The sequence below is a fragment of the Megachile rotundata genome, chromosome 6, assembly GCF_050947335.1.
Source record: "Megachile rotundata isolate GNS110a chromosome 6, iyMegRotu1, whole genome shotgun sequence".
NCBI classification, from domain to species: Eukaryota; Metazoa; Arthropoda; class Insecta; order Hymenoptera; family Megachilidae; genus Megachile; species Megachile rotundata.
This window is the reverse complement of record NC_134988.1, coordinates 15,687,120-15,713,031: the sequence shown is the minus strand read 5'-3', so window position 1 is coordinate 15,713,031 and position 25,912 is coordinate 15,687,120. Positions and strand designations below refer to the sequence as shown.

Below are 25,912 nucleotides of genomic sequence, written 5' to 3'. Positions count from 1 at the left end.
AGAGTTTTTCAAGCTCGCAATCAGCGTTTGACGAATGCTTAACAGTAAATGATTTATCGAAACTTATGATGGATCATTGCATTAATCACGTAGAAAATAATCTGAGTATGCAATATAGCAGAACTTCGCTAAGAGAACTGACGAAATTAGGAATTTTTTGTTGATAAACCTTTAAAACTTAAATGTTGACAATTTATTTATCCACCCCTGTTTAATTTTGATGACTGCAAAATTTAAAATGATAGCAATTTTATTATTATAATAACGAGCCAATTTTATAATTACGAACTTCTGAATCCAAATTCTGAGGTAGGCATTTTTTTTGGACAAAAAGTACACAATCGATATATAAATGATTCACAAATCGAATGAGAAAGTCGCTTCTACGACCAAAATATTTTTAAACCATGACATTCAGTCACGTGATTAAATAAAGTTGATAATATTACAGATATAACGATTCAAGCGTTTTGTACTATAAAATTGTCACACAAGTTTTGAAGCAGAAAGTTGTTTATCCGATAACAAATGAAAAACAAGATTGAACGAAAACTACATCCCACAACGCGAGACCTCGTTCGATTTCTCAAACGAATAAATTCTACTTCTTTTTTTAATCATCTCGTCTCGTTTAAGAATAACAGACACCCTCGGTTAGGGAAACTAAAACTGAAACATTTTCTTGCCAATTATTTAATTATTGTCTTTAATTAAGAGGCAATTGATTTAAATAAAATTACATTTTAAAATAATTTAATTTTATGTAACTTTATGAGTTAATTTGAAATTTGGATATGGACAGTGTGTTCAGTTCAACAGTGTGTTGGACGATGTAAAGGGAGAGGAACAAGTGTTAGGTAATTATTAAAAAAATAATAAAAAATATATTATTGTCCCATCTATTTTAGAGCCTGTAAATTTTAGTGGAATTAGATTCACTTTCGAAAAAGAATTTTCTGATGGACATCAGTAATGTATTATTTTATGAAATACTCAAAATTCCAATAATAAATGCTTGAAAGTTATAAAATTGTATCTTCAAATCTGAAGTGCTAAAGTTAAAAAATTGTCAAATCTCCAATATATTAAAATTCTGCAAAATTGAAAGATACAAAAGTTTAAAAGTTCTAAAGTTCCAAGAACTAAAGTTCTGAAGATCAGTTTCAAATAGTCATAACCCCAAAGTACGAAAGACCTAAAATTCCAAAATCCCGAATCCCTCTGATAGAATAAGTAATGATCTTCGATTGAGAAGTTAATACACGAATCTAAACCGATTAGAAGCAGTAAGATAAATTTCCTGGTTGCACAATGACCAACATGGGGGGTTAAATTCAACGATTGAACCCCCGGTAATCGATATCCATGGGATCCACGCCTCGAACGGGATCACCCAACGAATCGATACCAAGAAGAAACGCAGATGTCAGAGGATACTTAAGTTCATTATTATTAATACTGTTGTTCTTATTATTGCAACTTCTCCCTTCTCGAAACCGCTCGTTATATCACCCTCTTGCTCTCTCCCTGGTCATATCTTCTTCTTTCTTACGACGACTCCCCTCGACGTCCCCACCCGTTCTCGGGCAGCTACTAGCTCTGCCTATATAAACTCCAGGCATCTCGAAAGTCTCCTCATTCTATACGAGGCGTCAGTCTATGTATAAAGTCGGAAGAGCATCGCGGAATCACTTTGGGACACGCGTGAATTTCCTTTGAATCCGGAAATTCGAACAGCGCTTAGCTTAACATCGACAGGATCTTCGAACGAACGTTCCTCTCGACGGAACCAACTCCATCCTTCCAGCTCCAGTTCTGGTCAGACTCGGCGCGCGGGTCTATCCCGCCTCGAGATTTCATCCTAGACACTTGTCTTCGAAGATTCTTCCACGATCATTCTTGACGATCTACACAACCGACACTGTCGAATCGATAGATCGAGCTTGTCTTCGAATCTTTCGGCGATCATCCTTTGGAGCTGAAATAGGAACTTCGGATTTGAAGAATCGAGGAAAATCGACAAGATGAAACTGATACTGTTAGTGACGTTATTAGCTGTCCTCTACACCATCGACTTCTCCAACAGCGCCGCTGTGAGAACAGAGGTAAGGGATCCTGGTTACGTCCTGAGATTACGCGTTCGTGGAAATCGTTATGTTTTAACGCTGCAACGGGATCCGTTTTATGATAGAACTCTTTCTATTTTTAGATTCATCATTTGTTAGAACGCTTTTCGGTCAAATTAATAGGCGGTTTAGCAAATCCTTTTTATAGTCCTGAGAACCGTTATCCAACTCCAGCGTGGAGATGAGTTTATTCCTTTGCAGTTCGCTTTTAGATTTATACGCGGATTTTATGGTTACGTTTTCGAAATGTTTATTAGGTATCAAGTCAGGAATACATTTTTATGGGGTATAAATTATTGGGATTACGGTTGGATAGGTGTAATAGTCCTACACTAATGTTTATGCACAGACGTGTCCCAAACACATACGTGTTTGAAATATCCCAGCATTTAACGAATTCGTTAAGGTCACGGGATAAATGCCTACAAAAAGATTTTTCAATTCCTAATTATTTCTTGAAATAGAAGAGTACATTTACAGTTTAAATAAATGAAAAATTGATCAATGTTTTAAAACGTGTCCTTTGTATGTTACATTATTTGATCAAATTTGATTTCTTTTTAATTCAAGTATATCGAATAAAAATATGACACATGATATCAAGATATTTTTGTACAATATATTATTTTACGAATATGTTAAACGCTTTGGTGACCAAAAATACGAATCTGTTTATAAAAAAAAGTAAATTATTCTGGCAATCATCAGATTCCATATAAACGCACATTTCATGCGTAACGATAACGCGTCAGGAATCAAACTCGAACTCGTTCTTTTTCGAAATGCAAAATCGATAGCAATGACCTTAACTGCGTCAACGATTCGTACGTAACGACTTTCAACGTATTTATACACAAAGCTGTTTAGATGATCACTGGGCGACTTTTTGAAAACAAGAGAAATATCAGGTCGAATATTATCGGACTTGTTTGGTATGTGTGATATAAACAATAATTTAGGATCACTATACAATTCGATTGGTGATAGAATTCTTTAACTGGAATTAAAAGAATTGCGTAACGTACTTATGATATGAGACTAATTGTTAATTACCAGGAACAACGCGAATTTCAAGACAATATTTTTGATCATTTTTTATAGGAGTTTGCGGAACAACTACGTCGTATCGTTCACGATATGCATCTCGATAAAACAAGAACTCAAAGGGGCACCGACGAAAATGATGACGAACCTAAACGGGACTGCTATGATACACCTTGCGGATGGAACACGTACACTCCCTCCACTCGTCTAGGCACAATTTTCATGCGAAATACGTAAGTTCCAAACTTCGTACGCAAGTTGATAAATCTCTAAATTTTCAAACTTTTCAGTTTATAAATTTCTAAATTCTAAAATTTGTCAATTTCCAAAAGGAAAGTAATCCTGTCTGGATGTATTGCTAAATCAATTGTGTACTGTAGGAACCAGCTCGCTCTAAGCAAGAATCATTAACGTTAATATAACAATCTTCTATAACACTTCTCACGTTATAAAATAACAATACTGAACTACTGATAATATTTTATGTTTCAGATGTAAATGTCCTGACGAGACTTACAAGTGTGTACGCACCGGAGAAAACGTATCAATGAGCGCGTACGTTTATCACTGTCGTCAAAACACGACGGCAGACGATATCGAAAGCGAATCGTCCGACGACATGGACTACGTCAGTTAAGACGTGTCCGTAAAAATGATTAAAACACGTGAACATACCTGATTTAAACAGCCATGGTCATGGGTATCACCGCCATCCTCGCCGTATCGCCGAAAGAAGCAATTCTCCCCTTGCCTCTTCAACAAGGATTATTTTGACACCACCGACAAACAGCTGCGGACTCCCGTTTTCTATATCCCACACAACAGAACAGGTCACGTGGTTTTATTTTATTTACGCGCTTTTTGATGATTGGAATGCAGTAGGTTTCAAATTTTCGCGGTCACGATGCGCGCGCAATCGGTGCGTGCCGCGCAAATATGATCGAACGTCGAGTCGACAGTACCGTTGACTACCTTTGGAGAGTCAACATTTCTACAAAGTCAGACTGCATGAAAAATTTTCTTTTTTCGAATAACATTGTTTAGTAATACTGAATCGACATTCGATCATTGATGTTTGACCTTTAACTACTACGGACGGACTGTAAGATCGCTATTGATATTCGAAAAACAACAAACTTCTGAATACACTTTCCATTGTTCGATTGCACATAGAACTGTCCATTGTTAATTCGTAGAAGAGCTGATTCTTATACAGCATTTGTACTTATTTAGTGATTCAATAATGTAGTAGCGATATATCAGACTCTGTATAGTAGTTATGTAAGTTTTAATCCCTGTAGTATTTAAGGACTATTAGTATTAATTAGTAGATTCGAAACTGTTTCGACAACAGACAGCTGCAGTTTGAAATGCACGCAAAACGTATTTTAATCAAATTATTCTTAGGAAAAGTAGTTGTTTCGCATACGTTTTTATTCGAAAGCATATTATTTACAGTTTGTATTGTTTTTACGAAAAAATTGCATGAAAATTAATTAATCTTACCTGAATCACACGCGGCAAATCTCCACACGACGCAACCACTGCGAGGGAAGACCCTGTTTGCGCGCGAATTCCGCGTTGCTATGGTAACGACTATTCCCGCGATGGCGCGATTTTCAAACGCTTTTATCTTGCAAGAAACTATTGCGCAACTTTACTTCGTTAAAAATCGACGTTAATACGGTAAATTCACGCAGTGTCGCATAAGTTTTATGCAAAATCTGAAAGTACACAATTCGCATGATAATTTGCTGTCATTCGGAAAAGACTAGACGCATGGAATTTAAAATTACTACAATAGAAAATTCATCGTAAGTTAATTACAAGCACCAACTAACACGTATTAATGTTTTACAAGTTACGATGATAAGTTTTATTATATTTTCTTGGTTATTTGAAAATAAGTTATAATTCGTAAAACTGTAGTAAGTATAAGGATCATTTAAGACCTGATTTTAGTAAGTAGCATTTTTTATAGGTAGTTTTAAGCGTATATCTGAATTAAATACACAAAATTATCGTTCGAAAAGTAAAGTCAGGTCCAAAGAAATCGATATAAAACTTCTGATAAGATATTCAAAATTCGTATTTGTAAATCTGCTCTCCTAAGCTATTGACGCTCTGACACTCGCACAAGAAATATGCCAACTGTAGAAGATCTATGAACCTCGTGGCCTTTTCTGTTCAATAAAAAGAATATCTTGTTTTTTTTTTCAAATACGAATCGAGGATAGATTGTCAAAATCGATGATTAATGAACTTCGACGTTCAGTTCCAACACATTCATTTATATTCGAATTTTAAGAATGCGAATTTTTGTCGAAATTCATCGGCGACTAACAATTATTCTTAAGTTAACGTACACCCTAGAATTACTCGAAGGTGGTGTAAAAGTAGCAAGGATAGTTATTACAGTATTTCAATAAGGCACAATCCACAATTTTGTACTTAACGGGGAAAATTGTTTCAAACCTTTTTGTATATCATAATCGACTATTTATAATGTGCTAAAAACAATAAATATAACCATAGTATCATTCACTCATTACAAAACGTCATACTCGATTGTTTTTTAATTCAAAGACCAAAGAGGTTTTTGCTTTGATGTTTCTCGATTGAACATTGTACGCTTCATGGAACATTTTACAAGTGTTTTCTTCCATTTGACAAAAATAATGAATTATTCATTAGTGATGAAAAATAGAACAATCAGCAAGAACTGTAATTTGGACTACTTTAAGCTTCAACAAAACTTTAAAATTATTAGATTACTTGGCAAGTTACAGGCTCTGAAAGCGTACAATATCTGCGAAATTTGAAATGTTTTTAGCAAACATATAGAAAATAGTACAGGCAATGTATTCGTATACAGTATTTCATTTAGTAATATTTAATACACTGAAAGGGTAAATTATCTGTAATTGTACAACGATTATGAATGTTATCATTTTTAATAAAAATAAGTAATGTTGTAAGAAATAATTGGGTTTGGTACTTTTCACTCCTTTATCCCCTCACCACTTACCTCGAATATAAAATTATACTTTCTTTTCTCGTTTACAACGTCATTCTACCGTTTACAAACAAATGTACACTAATTATATCGCGACTCTGAGAATCGAGAGTGAATGAAATAAAAACAATCGTAATATTAATTATTTATTAATATTAATAATGGTTTGTGCAAAATATATCAACATTAAATTATTATCTTGAGTAATAAAATTGCCTGTACATTCACTTTTGATACATGGACATACACTTTTAAAATTAGCAATTTCTCGATAAAATACACTATCAATAGTCACAAGTAGTCGAGTATCGGAAGACCACGTCTCTCTTTTCTTTGTTCACCTTTCGATAAGATACACAGTTTTTAATGTACAACTGCAATATATTGCATAATTCTAGAGCACGGTGTGTGTATTTTCGTTCACAAAATTATAAACAGAGACGCCAAGGCTTCAACGAAATCCGTGTAATTAGGATAAAAATGTATTTAATCATGTTTATGCGTACATCCTAATGTGTCAAATATATTTTAATAGATTCGCTTAAACAAAATTAATTCGTCTTTTTTGTACGACTGCGTCGCGCAGCTCGAATGTTACAAAGGAATTATTTACTTTCGTTACCACGCACGAACATGTGTAATTGCGACTTTTCATTTTAAGAATCGAATAATTACGCTAAAAAACAGAAAATGTTCGATGATATAAAAATTTCAGAAACTTAAAATTTGTACCATTGGTATCACTAGAATGTCTTTCTGGAGTAAACCAAGTTCGCTAATTTTGTTCATAAAGTAGATTTGGCAATTCAAAAATTAGACTTGGAAATTCATTTAGCTATTTAGAAATTTAGTATATAAAACTTTATAATTTCTAATGTGAGGTATTCTGTGTTTTATATCTGTTACACAATGTCAACATTTTGGGGCGACCAGATTCACCCTGGTCCCTAGTTGCGTCAATGGTTCTCGTATATATAGCATTTATATGAATATACGAAATAAAAGAAAATCAATAAAAAGATATATACTTAACACATATAATGTAAAATAAACCATGTACCTCGTGCGTGGTAAACTAATACCTTTTCTAACAATGCGAACACCGCACTCTGATGCTTACAGCTTTGCACTGTACAGGAACACCGCTATATTTTAACATATTTTACAGTTTCTATCGAGTAGCCTAAAGATCAGGTAAAAAATAAGGCCTAGTGTTTGTTTCGTTCTATGTATGCGTGTGCGCATGTGTATATATACACGTGCATACGCACCCGATTTTCGCACATCCATACACAGATGCATATACATATGTACAAACATATATATTACATTCAATCATATGTATGTTAAATTCAATTGTATCATTCGTATAAAGAGCAAGTTAGTAAAAACCTCGAATTAGAAATATTTTACATATGTGCACATGAAGCATTTCGAACAACTGTTTTTGTAAAATTATCAGAAAAAAAGTGGAGAAGTTACTTTATACTCGCACGAATAGAAAGAACCTCATATGTTCATTATTTTAAAAAATGGATACAGGTTTAGCCAATTTAATTTGATGTGGTCTTCAATTTCGTTTTGACAGTCAAATTTTGAATAACTTTCACCGTTGCGTAAATCTATAAAAATAAAATACTTAGTAAAATAAAATTGGCTGAATCTGTAGTACGTTCACAGCGACAATTAAATTACGACAGAATATTTTTTCTAAATCGTTCGAGATATTACGTAATGTATCAAAAATTTTATCATCACTCTCTTATTTTAAAACCTTACCTGGAAAGTCTGTATCTAATTTCATTGAAATTATTTTTGGAAATGAAGGGTCACGCTTAAATATCTTATATTACCTGATCACAAGCCTATGCGCAGTGCAAGTGGAAATATCGCTCGCTATAATTGTCTTTCATTGTCAACTTAGGAATATTTAAACCTAGTACTTCAAAGTGAAGGAACTCGCGCGAAATTGCTGAGCTAACAGCAATTTAATAAATCCAGCGATATTTCCATTTGCATGAAATTATTCATACCTGTACAGTCGAAGAATGAAACTTTTGTCAAAGTGAGAATGCGGTAAAGGTGTGAAGTACATACAATGTACAGACGTTTCGTTATAGTCCTCGATACCTTTGTTTTTTAACGACCACTTCTGCACTTCGTGTCTTTGCTCGCGATGAACTTCGTTGACAAAAATAAGACATCTTTTTCTCACAGTTCGTGCATGTAACATGCCACAAGAATTGGTCTTAGTTTTGTCTCGAATGATGAACTCTCTCTCTTTCGCTCTCTTTCTTTCTCTCTCTCTCTCATAACTACCTATTCTTAACAGAAAGTATCCATGAATGTGAGATTATCGAAACGAGCTCTCAAGTAGTAATCAATATATTCTCAAAGAATGGTAAAGAAATTATAAGAGGCGTAAGATTATACACATGATTCCGTTAAAAGATCGGGTTGCAAACGTTCCACTTTATAACGATTGTATTGTCGGTAAGGTGATCTCGTTTGATCGTTATCCGTAATCACCCGCGTCTTGTGAGGGATCAGGTTTTCGTAACGACCCATTAACCAGTCCTGACATAATCGATTTTGAACTTCCGCAACATTTTTAGATGCCCAAGACGCTAGCCACTGATGGAACTTGGAGTTCAGATGTTTCGTTACGGTCGGATGACACTTTTGAGAAAGAAAAACATATATATTAATAACGTTTTATGCCAGAGATTCAAAGTGTAGGTTGCGACACATTTTTTCGAAAGTTAATCGAGAATAAAAAATGTATATAGACATACCTCTCTAGCACGACTAAACGAATTCTTTTTATACAGGAATGCTTCCTTACTAGCAACATACAACATTTGGTAATTATTAGGATTAAATCTGCACTGAGTTTCGTCAGAATTAATAATGTCAGAAGTATCTCCAGAGTCTGCTAATCTTAAGCCTGGAGGCCGCTTTAGAAGAGCGTCTACAGAATCCATTGATTTTTCTTTGTCTGTTGATCTAAAAGGAAAAAAGAATAATTAGTAAATAAAGTATTACGGGTGGTTGTTGTCGTGTCATTAATGTTATAGAATGCTACCGAGTTAGATACTTACTCCGCACTTTTCTCCGGATGATTAGCATTAGGCATGGATGCTGACATCATTCTTGCAGTCCTCTTCCTCCATTGTCTAACATTACGATAAAGAAATACAGGCTTACGTCCTGCCAAGATTCTGCCTAAAGAACTCCACCCATTTCCATCCATCTACAACAATCGTTTTACGTTAATTTTCTTAAAAGGTACAAACTTATTATAGTAAGTGTAATTATAAAATTTTAAATACTATCGCTTGTTATACTATCACAAATATATATTACTAAATTTAATATACTTAAGTTAAGTGTTCTTATTACAGCACTATTGTAAAATAATCTCTTACAATATCTTACAGATTATACTAAACTACAAACAATTGATTTCGCACGGTTTTCTTGAAGTTACCGCAGTTTAAACGAAAATAATAATTTACAAAAAGAGATAGATATAAATAAATTATTTAAAAATAAAGAAATTTTAAACAATCTATTCTTCACACAAGCAATTCAATACTATAAAAAATATATTTAAAAAAATATTTTGTTCTACAATATTTTTCCTTTCAGACTCAACAAATTACTCGCAATTATGTGATTGTCATTATACACTGACACGTAATTAATCACATATGTATCTAATAAAGTTGTACTCTATAAATAAGAATTATCATTAAACTCGGATAAACTTGGATAGGCAAAGGGATATGTTTCACAGAAGAACATAAAAAATATGAACGTTTATGTGGGAAATTTTATGCGTGAAAAAAGCAACAATCAAAGATCAGGATTAAAATGAGATCTTGCAACAGAACAGAACACTTGTCACTTTACTATTTTCAAACATGTTGGTACTGTATCAAACTGCAAGAAGTTAATTCTTCATTGTCCAAAAATTAATCTTATATAATTAACATGTATGAGAGTACTAATAATTTAAGATTACATGACAGAAGCTTTCAGTACCAATAATATTTGATAATAATAAGAGAATTTATCTATGCACATTCATAGACAATGAATAAATCTTTGAATTCGGAAGCATAACAAAAGAGGCAAAATATGAACATAATTTCAGTTAAACAGTTCGAGAACAATCTCTTCGGCTACACGAAAGTTGACTAATTTTTTAAAGTGCAAATGTGTTAGAAAAGAGATATATAACTCTTGATATATGTACTTGATCACCGTTTAGTACTTAGCACATATGACATAACATTTGAAATAATAAGCAGAATAAATCAAAGCTAAATGAGTAAAAACATTTAAAATAAAAGTCGGAGGATAAACAAAAAGAAAGAAACTTTCAACGTTTGAAGTAAATATTTTGCATGAATTATCAGATATCAGCATTAAACAAAATAATTTGGTTTGTTTGTTTGTTTTTGCTTTGTTTTTGTTCATAGAAGCACAGGCAAAATACTTTGTTTTTTTTTTTTTTTTTACAAAAAATCAATATATCATTGGAGAATCAAAGTAATAAATTTAGTGGTACAAAATGATGTTAGACAATAATGTTTAAAAGCATTGTTCATGTATTTCAATATCTCTCTTCTATACAATATTATTGTTTATCTATTATTATATGTATATTCATTTTCATATACAGATTACAGTTACAAAATATATATATATGTCTTATATATATATAGTTTAAAATTCACTGCGTAAAGTGAAAACGTAGATATGAGCTTATAACAATCACATAAAATCTGTCTGCACGTATGACCATCATAGTCTCAATGAAACTATATTACAAATTGTCACAGTAACGTTTAAATCAGATCATTAGTGGCAACGGTTACATATATGTATAAATATGTATGCATGTATGTATAGTTAAATCAATGAAAAAGGTTGCTTGTGCCACGTTATCTAATAAAAACGTATTGAACTGTTAAATAAACGAAAAGAATCTATAAACACACACGTACGTGTAAATATACGTGTATAAATTTGTCTATATATATTTATATATGTATATATATATTATGTATAGCGCTTAAAATTCCATGATGCAGGCTCCTTTGTCAGGAAATGCATGTTTACAATTTGTACAAAATACGAAGATATAGTTTTAACGAGGAAACAACAATTGCGAGCATCGCATCTGAAAATTCCACTCTTCGTCACAAACGTACGTGTATATATACTGTACAAAAAAATACTATGTCAGAGCAAACCAAGAAACAATACCTGTTGCCCATCAAATGTACAAAACATATATGTTTACGTCGACGTCAAACGATAAGAACTAATGTGATGTTATTTAGTATTCCAATTAAAAAGAAGTCCTAACATTCGAACATGACATAAGTAAAAGCACATTAATCGTGGAATCTGACACATTGTTCGAAGCCAGAAAACTGGAGCGAAGGAAGATTCGATTTAAAAAAAAATTAAAAAAAAAAAATAAGATGTTGGTCATCGAATACCGAACACTAACGTTTCAAGCGTAACAATTCTTTTCACTGCGATGGAAAATTACACCCTTAAACGAAATCTTATAGTTTGAACAAATAAAAAAACAGAGCGAAGAATATAATTATGTACGAATGAAAATTTACTGAATGCCAAAAGGACCTCCTTATGCGAGAAGCGACAACAGCGAACCAAGAGAGCTGAAACTGTGAAACCTTTGGCAAATCATTAGAACATCATGGGATATCAACATCTCATTACTGTTACGTTCTTCCATTAGAACTATGAATTAGTCAAAAGATACCAGTGACTTTCTATTTACATGCTACACCGTATATAATCTTTGCTTCACTACTTATAGATTAATATATACACAGCAAAGAATTATTATTATCATTATTATTATTAATATAATACACATGTACTTCACAGTGGCGCAACAGTTAAATCAGGAACACACTTAGTCCACGCCATGATACGCTACTTCCAGTTTAAGTACAAGCTAGAACCAATGCATCTTGTATGTCATGCTACATCCTTTAAATCAAGAGTGTAACATGACATCTTGCACCAACAGATGACTTCAAAATTCAATCCTAGTGCCTAAATAATCTCTAATGTCTAAAAAATGTATATATATGTAATATATATATAAATTCAATGTTTTGTTAACATACCCTAATTGAAAGGTAGGGACGAGAAATTTTTTCCCAGCTTCTTTCGTTTAATTTCCACAGGAAATGTTAACACATCCTTTGAAAGTATTCGAGAAGGGTTCCGAAATATTATCGTTCTGCGTCTTCTTTTCGCATTCGTTAATTTTTTCGATATTTATTCTGGTATCAAACAGTTTTTTTTTTGTAGCAACAAAGTCAACTTGAAGGGAGACGACAGAAAATGCCATGATACATGTGATGTGGCGTGGAAGTAATGTGTTCACGAGTCAATATCCATATTTCCTTTCCAAAGGCTTCACGATTCTTATTTTTTGAATGTAACAGCGAATGGTGGAAATTTTTTACAAGTTAGCAGATGCACACTACCAGTCGACCTAAGGTTGCGTATCAAAACATATGTACAAATTTATATCAAATATTTACATTCTCTTCAATTCTAATTCGTTAATAAATTCTAGAAATTAGTAGATCTTATCTAGTAATAATAATAGTAAGATGAAAAATGAACGAAACATTTAGAATTAAGAATTGACTGATATCAAATGTTTAAGTTTAAGCTAACGTTTTTTTACATCCATTTATGGCACTGTTCGGATGACTTCATTTTGTGTATGCCGTGTCCCCTTTACTGCTCTCTTTCTTTTTGTACATTTGGAAATGTATTTTAAATGCTCGTCTTTCATCTCGTAATTATTCTTTGCTCTAAATTAGTTAACTTTTTTCATTTCTTCTGAAGAAACGTGAAATAGGCAATGATCACGGAGACATTACTCTAATGCGTTCATACTCTAATTGTATACATAAAAGTTTTCCTTGTTCATTTCGTTGAACCCGATTATCTTAATATCAGGTGACAAATTCACAGGGAAATCATGTTTATAACATGAAAATAAGTTACTTTTAACGAGCTATTTTTCTAAACTTTCAAAGCTCTACAATTTCGTAAAGAAACCAATAAAAAAAAGAAAAAAACAGAAAACAAACAAAAAGAGTTTGCAGATAACCATAAGACGAATAAATATAAAGTAAAATTGACGTAGAATAAAATTTTAAGTGCGTTCAAATATCGCGCACTAAATTATGAAACGTAGAACGTATCCCACAACCTAGAATAAAATAACTCAACTAAAAAAAGATATGATTCTAATGTAGAATAAATCCTGAGCAATAGGTGCGCGAATAAATAAATTAACCCACAGGTTATTTACATCGTAAAAGCGAGGAAGCAAAGCAATGAACTTTGGAACAATATACTGCTGAGTGCTTTCAATAATTTTTTGCATTTTGAAATTTTGAAAAATCACTATTCAAACATCGTTGTTTACTATAAATCGATATTTAAAATATAGAAATATAATTTATAGTTTGTCGAGTAACATCTAACGGTGTAATTACAACACACTTGTAGTATGTGCAAATATATAGAATAAAGAATGGGGATTTGTAGTGCACTAAAGCTTTTCATTTTTCTCTTCTTTCTTTTTACTTAATTTACAGCACCACATTGGACGCGCGGAGATGAAAATCATATCTCTCTTATCTCTTTAAACATTACGAAAATAAATATATGACTTTCTGTCCTTTTCTTACTTTTTGCATTTAAAAGAATATTTAGTTCATTCTGCTTATGTATACAAAGTTTTGTGACTTCTATATAATGACAAGTATGAACTAGTGCTCTGACCCCATTCGCATGATAAAGCATTGTGATGGCAGATCGTATATGGCGACGTAGCTTCCTCGTATTAGCAAACAACCGATATTATATACTGTAACGTTTATTCCCAGAATATTCTCTATTTTTTCTTTAAGGAAGTCAACAAAGATTCACTTGAAGACCGATTTCCGGAATAGTGCTTGACTGCGATTAAACGTTCACGCACGAGTACCCACTGGCGTATTTAGTACGATCACACGAAATAATAGAAGAAAGTTTTTAATTGAAAAGGAAAAAAAACTTTCATTCTTTGGGACACTAGTTGTACACTGAATGGCAACAGTACAACTCCAATCACAGACATTAAATACAAATGAATGTAAACTTCAACGTTGGCAATGATTATGAAAAGGGATGTGGATCCTATACCTTCTTGCTAATGTCAGTGTTCTTGCGCTTTCTGCCCCTCCCCCCCCTTGCTGCCTGGTCGTTACTCACAGGATGATTGGTTGTTGGCTCATTGTCTGTTAAGGTAGGGGTGTCTTTCGGACTAGTCTGACCAGCTGGAGCAGAAAACCTCTCAACATACGTAGACCATTTTTCAGATACTGTTACTCCTTCCCTTTCTCTTTCCCTACAACTGTTGTCCACCGCCTCATCGCCCTCCGTATCCAACAATTCCATTGTCATTTTACAGTCCTTCTTGTACTGTAACAATAAAAAGTCACTGTTACATAACATCCTTCTTATAGCATAATACGTACGGTATGTTCTATTTATAATTTTTTTATATTGGTGAAATGATATTGTTAGCTGTAATCATCAATGTGACATCAATGTAAGATTGAAACATACAATTGTAAATATATGTGGCATTAAGAACTAAACAAAAATGGGTAACGCAATTAGTTATGGCAAGTTTCATTAAAGAACTTATGATTAGACACTTACTATATATATTTTGAAACAATTCTCATCCGCCATTGCTTTCTCAGCTTTACGTTGATAAGACATTTCGGCACCGAGTCTCATATAAGCTGTAGCACACAAACCACCAGCGCCACTACTTTCTTTCGGCTGACGTTGCTCTCGTTGGAACAATTCCATGCACTGCTGGCATATAGGATCCGAAACCAAATGTTGCAACTAAAAATTTTGTTTTTGTTTAAAAAGTTGTTTTTGTTAAGATCTTAATCACACTTTAAATGAAATAATCCTTTAAATCAATTTTAGATCAATCATTGATAAGCGTATACTTACTTGTCTCACAGCGTATGTTACAACTTTATCTAACGTAAAGGCAATATACGCATGAATTCCAAACATTTCTCGTAAGGTGTCCTCGTATGCGGTGCTTTCCATGTTACCGTCTAAGACGTTCTTAACCATATCAAGAAATGCAGGATAATAGTCCTCGATTTCAATTTCATCTGTATTAAGCAAACATTCGAATTAAATCGTTATCAAATAATATTTATTCTAGGTATATGGAGGATTATGAAATATTACTTTTGGGTTTTAATCTTAAAGCAACCGCTGTACTCTCTTTGCGTTGCTGTTTGTACCGCGATTCCTCTTCTGCAAGGGCGACAGCCCGGTCATACATTTTCGTTAATCTCTCGCAAAGAATGTGATGTAACCTCAGGAACAAATACCAATTGTTGCTGCCCATGAAAAGTGTATACGCTTCTTCAGGGTCATTTGACAAGGCATGGATCGGTACTTTGACGTCGGGTTCAGTTTTGATTGACGTGGAAGACGGAATCGGAGAAACCGGTGGTTTATTCCTATTCGCTTGAAGACCACCACCCATAGAAGAGGTATTTATCGTTACCGACTGAGAATTACTACACGCTGCTACGTTCAAATCCTCTTTTTCATCTGTAATCACGAAACATCATTATCTTCAAAGCCTACAAATTGTTTAATTTTAAAACTTTATCCGCTATTTACCGTCTTCGTCTCTTTCGTCGTCGCTCAATTCCTGGCGCGGATGAAAGAAAAGATCAGGTATAAAATGCTTTAATAAAAGCTTTATTCGTTGCTTGTCCTCTTTGTGGATAGCCGTTTGACGTTTCACGTGGTGAATAAGGAGATTAGCTGCATCGTCCAAAACGGATTTATCTTTGTAAGGTAATATGAGGTGTGGGTCACTATTATTTTGACCATCCCCGTTACCATCATTCACTTGTTCATGTCTCTGTAATACAATTTATTTTCTAATAACAAAAAAAAAATAATTTATAGGTCAATAAAATATTACGAACCTCGTCATACAAAGTTTCGATCTCGTTGAATAAACTTTTAGACCGTAGGGCCTTTACGTCGTTCTGCTTGAAATTGATACCCTGATGGTCCAAGGATTTCAAATAATATTTCTCGTTTTGCTCCCTCCATATTTTGTTGAAACCTTTCTGCGCCTCTCGCCATTCTTCCTCTTTACTTTTCAACCGTCGAAGAACGACCGGTACCGCCACGACAGGATTTTTCTTAAGACCGTCTATAATGTCGGCAGCTTTATCGCCATATATCCTTTTCAAGGCTCTTTGATGAATCGTAGGAGAACAACCACCGAGACAATCATCAAGCTTAAATTTCTGAAGTTCTTCTTGACTCATTCTACTCATTTTCTTGTGCACTCCTTCAAGAACCCTAATCGTGGACGCATTAGTCTCTATCACCCCGTCCAATTCAAATCGTTCATCTTCACAGCGATAAATGAATTCCTCGTACTGTGTTTTCCTAAAAATTCAAAGTCACCAATAGTTTTTTTAGTCGGAAATCAACCATTATCATTGTCTAAAAAAATTGAAAAAAAATATAAACCTCGATGTTACGAATGTACTATCTTCGGACCAAGTTGGAAACGATACCCATGTATCGTTAAGAACCTCTTTACACAACTGCGTTCTTCCTGTACACTTTGGTTGAACGTATGACTTTGGTAACGCACAGTATGATGCACCTAACCGTTTACATGCCGTATAATCAATTTCCATTGCCAGATCACCCTGAGGTCGTTCTTGGTGACTTCGCACCACGTTATTTGGTAGCGCCTCAACATTTAAATTACTCCCCGTATTTGTTGTATTGGTATTAGAAGATTCAGGTAAATGACCCAGGAAATCTTTGAACCAACGTAGAAGTTCGGGAAAGCGACCGAGAAACGGCGTTACTAATTGAACCAACTCAGATTTCGATACTATTTCTTGGTTGAAAAGGACCAAACATCTGAGGAAATTTTCGTAAACTTCTTGGGACCTCAGCGCTTTACGAACCTAATGTAAATTAATATTTCATTTTTAAAAATCTATCATTTGATTTAAAACTTGAAAAACTCATTAACATTAATTTTGTTCAATATAGTATATAAAAGCTAAGCATGTATATATTTCATACAAATGTCGAGATAAGGTTACAGCAAGATTAGGTTAGGTCAGTACAAGGTTTGGTTGAGGTTATGTTAGATCGATGTGAGATTTGATTGAGGTTATGTTAAGTCGATATAAGGTTAGGTCCAGATCAGGTTAGATTAGAGTTACGTTAGGTAAAGGTTAAGTTTAGGTCAGGATCAAGTTAGACCGTAGAAAGGTAATCATTTATTATGAAAATTTAAAGCGGAAAGCACTAACCTTATCGAAGAAAGCATAGTCGTTCAGACTGCCATATTTTCCCGCTTCTGCTATGGTAACACATTCACGCATAGACGACACTTTATGCTTTTTCAAAGGAGGCGGGCCATGCTGAATATGATGGGAGTTTCCCGCCGTTACCGAAGGTGAGAAGGATGGACTTCTTTTCAACTGCCCCGTACTGTGACTAAATTTCTGCACACTATTAATATCTCGTATACCAGATCTATCTCGCTCCCGTTCACGATCCCTATGATCCCGACTCTCGCGTTCAATCGTTCCAGTGCCGCTCGACTCCCGGAGATCTCTCGAAATGTTTCCCGAATTATTATAAGGTGCTTTAGGTCCCAATGGTTTCTTAACGATAGTTGTATGATCGTTAACTGTAGCAGTCTTGTTACTCTGAAACGAAATGAACTAAAATAATTGACGAAAAATTCTTGTTCTTGAAGTTAAATATATGACACTTACCAACGAACTCTGTTGGTTGGTAGCATCCGGCAAAAATTGTCCAAACTCAGCGAGTAAATCTTCTTGATTTTCAAATAATTTAGCAACTTGACTGTAAACCTCTGCTTCTGTTAGGTGCTTTGCACCCCCTGATGCACCAGATCCACTTGTACCACCCATATGCCCAGACTCTTTCAAATTTCGTTGCTCTTTCTGATAAGTGTGCAAAATTTCTAAAAATCTTTTGTATTTGTCTGGTTGACCTTGGAATCGGTTCTGTAATGATACAATATTCGGAGGATTATTCTCTTTCCATTCAGTCTTTATATTTTTCTTCGACCAAATACAAACCTTAATTTTATTAACATAGTTAATTGCATGGTTGAATTCAACCGGTTGACTCTGTTGAGTCTGTCCACTTGGTGGTATGCCATCCTGTGCTTGACTTAACGCTTGACTCACAGCCTGAGCTTGTGCTGCAGTAACGTGTGAATTGTTATACGCTTGAACCGGTGGCGGCGATGGCGCATGAACCGTTAAACTGTTATTGGGAATATTGTTTGGCAAGGAATGATGTATGTTCCCAGATCTGATGACAATTAGAAATAAATGAATTAGCTAGTAAAGACAGTGTACACGTGAAAGATGGTATACACGTGATATTTTACCCTTGCATTATTTGCAAAACTGGAGGTGCTTTAGCAGGTTGAGTAGGAGGACTTGCAACGGGAGGTGATCCAACATTTACTGTACAATGGTGTTGCGACAATGTAGCCGTATGCGTTGCCGTTGGACTCGGCATACTAACAGATACTTGAAACGCGTATCCTCGTTCATTTGCTTGTACTTCTATTTTATATCCCGGTGGAAGAAACGTATTGAAACCAACAATAAGTTCTGGATGTCCTTGGAATAAACGACTCACTCGCGTAATAACTCCTGGTGTGTCTATACTTTGTGACTTGAACTCTTTCATAATGTCCAAGAAGTCATTATACACCTAAAAATTAAGAGATTATTGTAGTTTTTTCAACTGCTTAATCAAACAAATCTGAAAGTTGTAACTAATTATAGTACTGTTGCATGTCAGACTGATTACAGAAGATTTATGAAGTTTTGGAATGAACTAATGATAAAATGACAAATTGTCCAACAGTATACATACCTGTGGCTGATCACTAAATTTGTACTTTACTTGATCTAAATAAGACAACGCATCTTCGACCTTTAATCTCTGAAACTGCTGTGAACCACTTCCACCACCTAAACTAGTTCCAGGTGGGGTAGAAGCTAATGGTGTTACATTGCTTGAATGGACCTAAAAATGAAGGAATATTCGTACATCTTTTCCAAGTAATTAAAAATACAAAATCTCAATGAGCACTTAATTTTTAAATTCAATATAATTCTGCCTAATCCTAATATTCATACCTTTACATGACCATAGAGGTATTTTCTAAAGTCCCTATATCTATTTACAATTTATTATATACATTATGCAATATGAACCTTATGCCTTATTGTTGGTTGTTGTTGAGTATGAACTTGGCTTTGTGTTCCTGGTGTAGGTTGTTGAGAACCCATACTATGGTTACTCTCACCACCTATCCCACTATGCAACCCTCCACCAGTATTTACATTGCTACTGCTACATGTGGAACTGAGTCCTGCAGGTCCACTTCCCTATAAAATAAATTAATTGCACAACATCCAAACATGATAATTAAAATGTTCAATTACACAATTATATATATAATTAATCAATTATACAATTAAACTTATAATTAGTGTACATAACTTATAATAAGGACATAAGGAAAAACTTTATTTAAAATAAAATTTGACAAAATCTTTCACTCTGCATCAGATATATCTGTAACACATTCAACTTTTAGATAATAACAATAATATCAAGTATTTATTTGATAAACAATTTTTCTCATCACACCATGGAGATTATTACATCAGATGATAATAAACTTATTAATATAACTATTACAAAAAAACGTAATCAATGGTTAACTTGACAAGACGTTTTTGAGAGGATTGATTTCATTCATTTTTATATCAACTACATCAGTCATGGACAAATCAGGTATCCACCAAAGAACTCATGGATAGTGGAGTATGTCTTAACAGAGGCTAGGGAGAGTCTATGAAAAGCTAAGGGAAAGCTTAGAGATGAAGCTAGGTAAAATTTAAAGAGAACTCAGTAAGAATTTAGGGTGCAGATGGAGAGAGTTTAGGGAAAATCTAGGGAGACCCTAGAGAAAGTTGAATGAAATTCTAGAGACAGACTAAAGAAAATCTGGAGAGAACTTAGGAAGAGCCAAAGGAGATCTAGGGACACTCTTGATAACCAGATGTGTTTATACTGCATAAAAGGTATTATAATTGATAGCTCTGTTAAAAAGAAAATTGAAATTAAATTATTACATACAAATATAAGCGAAAAAATGTTTAAATTACTAATATTACGAAAAATATTAAAAAGATATTGCGGTAGTTTTCCAACTCATTGTTGTTATTATAGAGTACTATAGAGTAGATAACACGCACCTTAATGGGGGAGGGAGCCGCAGTCGGCACTACAATTGCTCCAGTGTATTGCTGTTGAGCTTGGGCAGTTCCGAATTGTATGCTTCCCGGCATTTCTTTCGGGGCAACTGATCGAACTGCTTGGCCAGGTACAACACCGCCTATTCCACTGCTTGAATGGTACTCCAAACCACCTCCTCCGCCACCTAAGCCACTTCCTGCACTCACCGACGAGTGCTTTAATGTTGCTGCTGCTGGTGATGCTACCTCGTCCAGCCCGCGAACGCGTTTCATCGCAGATCACATTGGAAATGCTACGAATCAAGAAACAACGACGTTCAAAATCATGTTTCACATGGATATTGGTGGGCTGTTCAACATCGGATTCGCGCGGAACAGCCATCGTGTGTTTTTCGTTGTAAAACGTTGCACTTGTTCGCGACGTAGTCGGTCTGTTTGGCGCGCCACGAGCAGACGGAAAAAGGAGTAGCTACGACGAAAGTGTTCGGTAGCGGGTATTGTTTCGTTTAAGGTGATAAAAGTGACGCGATCGACGATGCATCCGCACTACGCTAGTAAACGCGCACGCAAATAGATTCGTGGCACGTGAAAAAAAAACGCGCAGCAAGTCGATTCGAACCACTCCTGTACACTGATTCTAATTTATGACGCCGTTTCGAATTTTTAAACGCACCGCGCTTTGAGCACCGTGTGACAGAACCTATGAAGCAGTCGAAGCAGCGCGAGCACTTTCCCGTAACTCGAACAAGAATAAAGTTTTCCGTTCGAAAACTGCAGTAAATAATTGTGAAAATGAGCAGAAAAGTGGAAATCTGTCATTATTTCGATCAAAAGAGAACTTCTATACGATAAATCGTGCAAACTTGAACTTGTAAACTTTCTGATATTTGCGCGTAGTTACTGTTTGATCGAATTAAAAATGAGTTCTATGCTTCGAGATACAATGACTCGTTAAAAATTTATGGGATATTGTAATCCAATTCTGGACCGATTGTGACTTCATTTTTTCACTCGATTTTGAAGTTAAAAATAAATGAGTTACTCATACTTGTGACCATTTTATATACACACATACACATATATATTGCATAATATAAAATAATAAAAACACACGTGGTTGTTTGTCAGTGTAGATGTAATTAGGGAAATGTTAAAGAATAAATTTTAAGCTAAATATGAAAATTCTTTTTGAAGCGCTAACTTTTAGAGCTGGTTAGGTATTATAACCTCACGCAAGTGTCATAAATCATCTGGAATTAGACTTGCATATGCATTTGGGACAGAAGTAAATTATCATTTTTTTAGATGATGCAGAACTATCACTGTTTATAAGCAGAAGTTTAAATATTATATTTTTTACTTTCATGGTTATTACTTTTAAATATTTGAATTACATCACTGATGTATCTGTTTTTGTATCATGATAAAAAATGAAAAATATATTACATCTATAAATCAGATTAAAAGATTAATACTTGGTTTTTAATATTCTATACGAGTAACATTCGAGATTATCAATATATACGATAGATATAATTTTATAAGATTGCTAGTAGATACATAGAAATGTTTCTTATTGCTTTTCAATATATGTATAAATTGAATTTCCATAAGTATTGCTGGTGTTAAAAACTTCAGCTTCTTTGGCACATTAACTTGCGTATGACAAAAAGAACAAAGGAACTACATTAATGAATGGTACACAACACAAGTTTTAATATATGTTAATCGCAGTGATGAATTAAAAAGGTACATTAATGCAGAATATTGGCATCTAACAAAGTAAAAGTACAATATTCGTTTAATCGAAACTATATCCAATTACGAGAAAGGATGTGAATCTCATAGTTCAAGCAAGCTGTTCTGAAACTGAAAAGTGTGTTATAAAAATAATCATAACCTAATGCTTCTATAAAGCAAGAAGGTTCTGCGAATGATGGCTTAGTGCATGTCTACAATATGCCCACTTTTAACATTGCTGAGAAGAATAAATACTTCTTGTATTGCATTAGAAGATTTTTATATCGCCATACATGTCTGATTCGAACATTAAAAAGTATGGTCCATGGTAATCTGGCAATAGAAAAGGGCGATACTCTTCTTCTTTTAATGTCTTAAACACATGATTATTTTACTTAATGATTAATTCAGTCCCGATCAATGCTCGAACTACCGAGAAGGTCAAAATAACTTACTACAAATTTCTTATTTATAATTATAGAATTTTTTAAGGTATTTTACCCAAACTATATATATATACTTTTGTACGTATAAGGAATAATTATATATGTTACTTTATCATTTACGCTTCAATTATCCACTTTACTAATTCAGTTTTACTTCAGAAATAAACATATATCGAATACGAATGGTTTTATCGTTACATGATTTACGATACAGGAGCACATTATTTCTACAAAACTCATAGTAGATACAACCATCATTTTATACACAGGCATAAAGAGACAGTCAAGTACAATTTTTACATATAAAAAGTAAAATTTTCCAAGAAGTGGACATACAATTAAGCCATCGATAAGCTATATCCACACAACAGTTTACAATGACCTTGCATGTACATAGAAATGTCAGTGACTTAGATGAATAAAAAAAATCTACCGACGATATACACGATACACGTACCAATTTCCATCTGAAAAGAAGTTGAACGTTCTTGCAGCAGGGGATTTCGCGAAAAGTTGTCCAGAAGCAAGTGGTCGAGGTAGAACTCAGTTGACCGCGACGAGAGTTGTCCTCTTCCACGAGGAGGTACGAAACGTCGTTGAAGTTTGTTTCTTCGTGAAAATTTCAATCGCGGTTATCGGGGCTCGCGAGCGGAATTTCGCTGGGACAGAGAGACGAAATAGAGCCGGTAAAGCCAGCTGCACGGACGCGCACAGGCCGTCCTGCGAAGTCGTCGAAGCGAGGTTTGTCAGTGTTGCACGTTTCCAAACACTTCCCGGCCCTCGACGTTACGCAATATTCCACGTAAATACATAACACATTTTCCCGAGAGCTCCAGTGAAAATATTCGTCCTGCGGTACTCCTTTTACAAAGGAGCCACCTCGAGTACCCTATACACTTTTTCGCACCGATTTTCCCCTCGTTATCGGTCCCTTTTCCACTTGCCCGACTGACTTTCCGCACAAAAGCTTCGGCTCCGTTGTTTTTTCACGACCAAAAAATCGACGAAGCCTTAACGGGCCGGTCGGTCTGCTCTCGGACAGGAATTCACTATGCTTTCTTGGATCTCCGCTCTCAGAACCATCGGAATCTTGTCGTGTGAGTAAACAAACTCAGTAAAATGCACATTTTCGCGAGTACTTCAATGGATTACCGCACTTTTTAAAAAAAAAGGCAAATGCAAAAGGCATACTTGCACTCTCGAGGTACAAGGCAAACTATTGGATTTTGTATGGCAAACAAGGAACTGACTGGTCGTATAGCGGGATGAGGAAGGTGGAGGGGAGCGCGCAGGACCGTATTCATCCGCTAAGCGTCTCTGTTACCAACCACTCGGGTACCTCCTGCTAAGCGTACGCGTTACACCAGACTTTTCTTACAACTTTCATTAATCCTGCATCGATTACTCCTCGCTACTTTTTCTTCTATCAAACAACGATTTTCTGCCTTAATTTCATAATCATTCGGAATGTAATTGCTACGAAATATTGAGAATTATATTTTCGTATGTTGACCACGCTTTCTAGTCGATCTAGCAGTTTTCGTTGCATGAAATTTTGGCGAACACAATTCTTGCTCGTGACACGTTTCTAAACGAATATCGTCGTAATAACTCGTATGTTGCACGCGCAATACATTAATATTTAAGATAAAAACTGTTTCTTACAAAACAGCTAATATCTATAGATATAAATACATTGAAAAAAGACCACGCGAATAGTCTCGAACATACCGCCAAAGTTTCATTCGAGTATACATACATTTGCACGATAATGAACTATTCGTAATTCACGTTAATAATTACCGAGACATTAACGATTATAAAACATCGTGTCTTATGGTTTCCATTTCGAATACTATCGTGGCTCGTACAGCATATGGAATTTTAATTACGCCATGCAAGATTTGACGCGATCAACGATACGCATAATTTTGTATAAACTATGAGGCATTTTATACAATAGGTGAAAAACCTTAAAGGCTAGATAGCGTGATGTATGCACCGTTTATAATAAAATGTTTTCGTAATAATTTCATTCCTTGAGTTCAAAAACTGTGATAGATTACAGGAGAAACTTATTGTGTAGTTTCTTCGGGAAACGTTGCATCGCGTCCCAATGAAATCGAGGAATCACGAGGCGCCTAATGTGTGGGAAATGGATACAGCCCTGAAAATTGTGGCGGCGAAGCCGCCAAGAGGCGCGCGCAGTCCACGAAATATCCAAGCGTTTCCCCGCGGCCGACATGTTCGCGCGGCCAACAGCTGTTCCGAAAGGCGAGCGAACTCCCCATCGTAATCTGGGTCATGGAAACTGCGCAAAATGGGTTGCACTTGCACCAAAATCGCGCATTTCTTCAAAAACCGGTGGATCGCCTCGAGAATTTCGTCTGATCCGATGGACTGAACTAGCACGCGATATTTTGTTATTCGCACTAGAAAATGCCATTCGAAATATGCAAGCTACTGCGACCAGCCGTTGCATATCTGTCAACGTGCTTGACTGGTTCCCGACGAGAGAGCCGTGCGTCGATTGGCCGACGATTTTCGGACATCGACCTACGCGCGAGCCTCGAAACGTGCTAATCACTGAAAACGAGTTACGATATTTTCCTGAAATACACTACGTGCACGTGAAATAATATTGAAATATATTTTATTGAGACACGATCCCGTCAAGTTCTTTTATCGAATCATTTATTCCTTCTTTAATATATAAGTAGGCAGTCGTACATTTGGGGGAAATGTAGGCTTCCTTTGGGTAAGAAATGATGCAGGAGGAGGAGCCTCCCACTTCTTACATTCGATTTGTGGGAATGGAATACGTAAACTCGAAATATTAAAATATTTTTATTTACAAATCTTTAAGTTCTTAATTATCTGAATTCTGAAATTTGTAAATTTTTATATCTTCAAATTTCTCGAATTTCCAAATCTATAAATTCTCAAATTCTTTAACTTTTAAATTTTCAAATTCTTATATTTGCAGATTTCTTAGTCCCCACATTTCCATATTCTCAGATCTAAATTTCTAATTTTGTAAATTTGTAAATTTGAAAATTTTCT

At 34.8% G+C, this 25,912-nt stretch overlaps 2 protein-coding genes across 5 annotated transcripts; one reads left to right on the top strand and one right to left on the bottom strand.

Annotated features, from left to right (window-relative positions):
* The first annotated feature begins 1,627 nt into the window (after nt 1-1,627).
* LOC100877251 (uncharacterized) lies at nt 1,628-6,155 on the top strand. Its single transcript, XM_003704202.3, has 3 exons — nt 1,628-2,105; nt 3,228-3,403; nt 3,663-6,155. The coding sequence occupies exons 1-3, from the start codon at nt 2,025-2,027 to the stop codon at nt 3,805-3,807; spliced, it is 402 nt and encodes a 133-aa protein (XP_003704250.1). The 5' UTR covers nt 1,628-2,024; the 3' UTR covers nt 3,808-6,155.
* Nucleotides 6,156-8,555: 2,400 nt separating this feature from the next.
* Sin3A (SIN3 transcription regulator family member A) lies at nt 8,556-25,587 on the bottom strand. Of its 4 annotated transcripts, XM_076533118.1 has the most exons (19): nt 24,916-25,582; nt 23,307-24,272; nt 20,664-20,956; nt 19,614-19,787; nt 19,270-19,422; nt 18,773-19,104; nt 18,456-18,693; nt 18,126-18,380; nt 17,655-18,071; nt 16,849-17,300; nt 16,290-16,764; nt 15,976-16,222; nt 15,532-15,903; nt 15,283-15,452; nt 14,974-15,168; nt 14,452-14,730; nt 9,288-9,439; nt 8,982-9,192; nt 8,556-8,865 (listed from the first exon to the last, which is right to left on the bottom strand). In XM_076533118.1, the coding sequence occupies exons 3-19, from the start codon at nt 20,934-20,936 to the stop codon at nt 8,614-8,616; spliced, it is 4,647 nt and encodes a 1,548-aa protein (XP_076389233.1). In that variant the 5' UTR covers nt 20,937-20,956; nt 23,307-24,272; nt 24,916-25,582; the 3' UTR covers nt 8,556-8,613. The 4 variants fall into 4 exon arrangements, with proteins under 4 accessions (XP_076389233.1, XP_012142996.1, XP_012142995.1 ...); XM_012287606.2 differs by having other exon boundaries at nt 14,521-14,730; nt 23,307-25,582; XM_012287605.2 differs by having other exon boundaries at nt 17,655-18,056; nt 23,307-25,580.
* Between the last annotated feature and the right edge of the window lie 325 nt (nt 25,588-25,912).